Source organism: Pediculus humanus, genomic scaffold (assembly GCF_000006295.1).
Source record: "Pediculus humanus corporis 1103172107642 genomic scaffold, whole genome shotgun sequence".
NCBI classification, from domain to species: domain Eukaryota; kingdom Metazoa; phylum Arthropoda; class Insecta; order Psocodea; family Pediculidae; genus Pediculus; species Pediculus humanus.
The window spans coordinates 140,607-143,663 of record NW_002987253.1 but is presented as its reverse complement, the minus strand read 5'-3'; the positions used below and the strand labels follow the sequence as shown (position 1 = coordinate 143,663).

The 3,057-nt window shown below is 26.6% G+C and overlaps 1 protein-coding gene across 1 annotated transcript; it reads left to right on the top strand.

Moving 5' to 3' along the window:
* Window positions 1-1,496: 1,496 nt before the first annotated feature.
* On the top strand, window positions 1,497-2,254 carry Phum_PHUM265930 (uncharacterized protein; the record flags this gene model as incomplete). Its single annotated transcript, XM_002426594.1, has 4 exons — window positions 1,497-1,513; window positions 1,734-1,742; window positions 1,977-2,018; window positions 2,167-2,254. 4 exons carry the CDS (start codon window positions 1,497-1,499, stop codon window positions 2,252-2,254), a joined length of 156 nt encoding a protein of 51 aa, XP_002426639.1.
* Between the last annotated feature and the right edge of the window lie 803 nt (window positions 2,255-3,057).

Sequence of the window (3,057 nt, the reverse complement as noted above, 5' to 3'; positions counted from 1 at the left end):
AACCTTACCGTCGTCGATTCCGTTACAAAACAACCTAATCGTTTTTCTTTTTTTTTTCTTCCAAACATAATTTATTCGATTTATTTGCTAATTTATTATTATTATTATTATCGGTCACTTTTTCCAGTGATTAAATTCGATAGTAGGCTTTGAGATGATTACGTTTTTCCGTTTTTTTTTTTCCTTTCCTTTTCCTTTTCCTTTTTAGTTCGAAACTACTGACTGGAGAAAAAAACGTTACCCTCGTGGTTGTTTTTTTTTTTTTTTTTTTACTCGGGTAATAAATTATTAAACGTGTAGAAAGAACCGTTAAATCGAAATCGATACGTTTCGAAAAAGGTGAAAAAAAAAGTTGCATCATTTCACCGTGATAATAATAATAATAATAATACCATCGATGTTTTTCCTTTTTTTTCCCTTTTTTTTCCTTTTAAGCGGCATTTTTTTACGGCGGTAAATTATTATTATTTTGGTTTTTATTAATTACGTTCTAATAACCGGAAATGCATGTAAATTAAATCTTTTTTCAATTTTATGTAAATTCGACGCATATAAATACGCATTTAAACAACAAACAACAAACTGTAAAAAAATGTTTTTGTTGTTTCCTCCGAGTGCCCCCCTAAACGCCAAAAAAACAAAAAAAAACTCCAAATGAGGGACCACTTAAATTTAATTGTACTAGAAAACAAGACTCTCCAGTTTTAAATAATAATAATTGTCGTATTAAAAATAATGGCGATTATGATGATGATGATGATGATAATAAATAAATAAACGTATAAAAAAAAAAAAATTTAACTTAATAAAAAATTATGTAAAACAAGTAAAAATAATAATAATAATAATAATAATAATAATATTCAATTAAAGTCATTTAATAGGCGTTTTTTATCTCCGTATAAAATTATTATCATCATTATCATCGCGTAATCATTATTATTATTATTATTATTTTCTTTTTTCACACGCTTTTAATTTATTACGTCGTTTTCGTTGTTATTATTATTATTACCACTACTACTACTATTATTGTTATCATTTCTCTTTTTTTTATTATTATTATTATCATTAAATAGCTCAATTTTAGAGAGAGAGAGAGAGAGAGAGAGAAAGAGAGAGAAACTTTAATAATAATAATAAAATTAAAAGGAAAAATTGCAACGCGAAAGTATTTACGAGAAGAGGGAGGAGGAAAGCAATGGGTTGGGTTGGGGAGGGAAAAATTATTTTTAATCTGAAAAATCGAGTTAATTGATTATTTTCCCGGGGAGAAGGAGGAGGGGGAGGAAGGAGAAGAAAAAAGAAAAATTTTGTTTTTTTAAAAAGGGAAAGAAAGTCAAAAAGTAAAAAAAAAAGAAAACTTTGCACGCGAAACTTTAATGTTTTTTTTTATTAGGGGGGAAGGGAGGATCGTGGGAGAAAAGAAAAAAATTAAAAAATTAAAAAAAAACACGCACGAAACCTTTTTAGACTAAATTTAAATAACAATAATAATGATAAAAGGGAAAAAGTTTTTATTGCGACGACAACACGCTCGATGAAAATTATTAAAATTCATCGTACCTGAATACGGTACGTACGGACGTAAAAACCTTAAATAACAAAAAAAAACATGTTCGCATTATTATTATTATTATTATTATTTTTATTTATATTGACGTCACATACCCTGTTTTACCATGGGATGAAAGCAGATGTTTCAGTTTTTTTTTTTTTTTTTTTTATTTTAGTGGGGGAAGGTTTGAAAATTTTTTTTAATGAGTGCCATGAATCGCCTTTTTACGAAGGGATGATGATAATGATGATAATAATGATGATGATGATGATAAATCCAGAATTTGATAAATCACTTTTAAATTTCAATCAATGACGTAAATTAACAAGGGAAAGGAAAAAGAAAAAAAACATTTTTTTACGTTTCCCGTTTTTTTTTTTGTTACTTTGATTTTTTTTTTTTTTGATTTTTTGCTTAGACTAATCGATAATCGATATTTGTCAACCGAATCGAAATTCAGGTACGAGAAATACCCTTAAAAAAAAAAAAAAGGTAAAAAAAGTGAAAATGAAAACTAAAACTGAAAAGAAAGAAGAAAAAAAACATGAAACATCGTTATCATTCTCTTTTGACAGAAATTTGACAAAAATTTATATATTTATTTTAAGCCACGCCTGTACATTTAAAAAAGGAATCGTTAAGGTCGTGGCAATAGATGAATGGCAAAGAAGGAAAAAGAAAGAAAAAATTGAATAGATCAATGTTTAATCCCCATTTCACATATTTTTTACACGTTTACATCCACGTATTGTACATTTGTACTTATGCATATTTGCGACTTTAAAAATTTTTTTTGTCCTTTTACCCCCCTTCCCCCTTCCTTCACTACCACCGCCCCACAGCAGAAAACAAATTCGATCGTAATTCATCGCTGGAATCATTTCAAAAATTAAAAAAAAAAAAAAAAACAACAACGAAAAATAAATTATATCATCGGTCTCAACAATTGCTCGGTGTAATTTAAATAATTCGCTTCAACTTTAATAATAATAATAATAATAGTAATAATAATAGTAATAATAATAATAATCACCACAGCCAACGCAGATTTTTACTTTAATTAATTTTTTTTTTTTTATACGACGTGTTAAAATCTAAAGAAATTAACCTTTAATTTAAAGTTTCTTCCTCCCCATTTTTCTCCCCTTACCCCCCCTTATGTAATTGTGTATAATTTTTTAATTAACGCGTACACGCACGCACACACACAAAAAATAAATGAAACCTTTTTATTTTTGGCAATCTTTCTTTAAAAAAAAAAAAAAAAAAATTTATTACTACTGCTTAAATAAATAAATAATTAATAATGATGATAATAATAATGATTGTAAATCACGCGTCTACAATGATATTATTATTATTATTATTATTTCTTTTTTCATTCGAAAGATTTTTCGTTTGTAAGTAAGTAAAAACGTAACAACAACTAAAAATTATTTAAACAAACCCTCACGATTTGTTTTTTCTTTTATTTTTCTTCTGCTTTACGCAACCTTTCA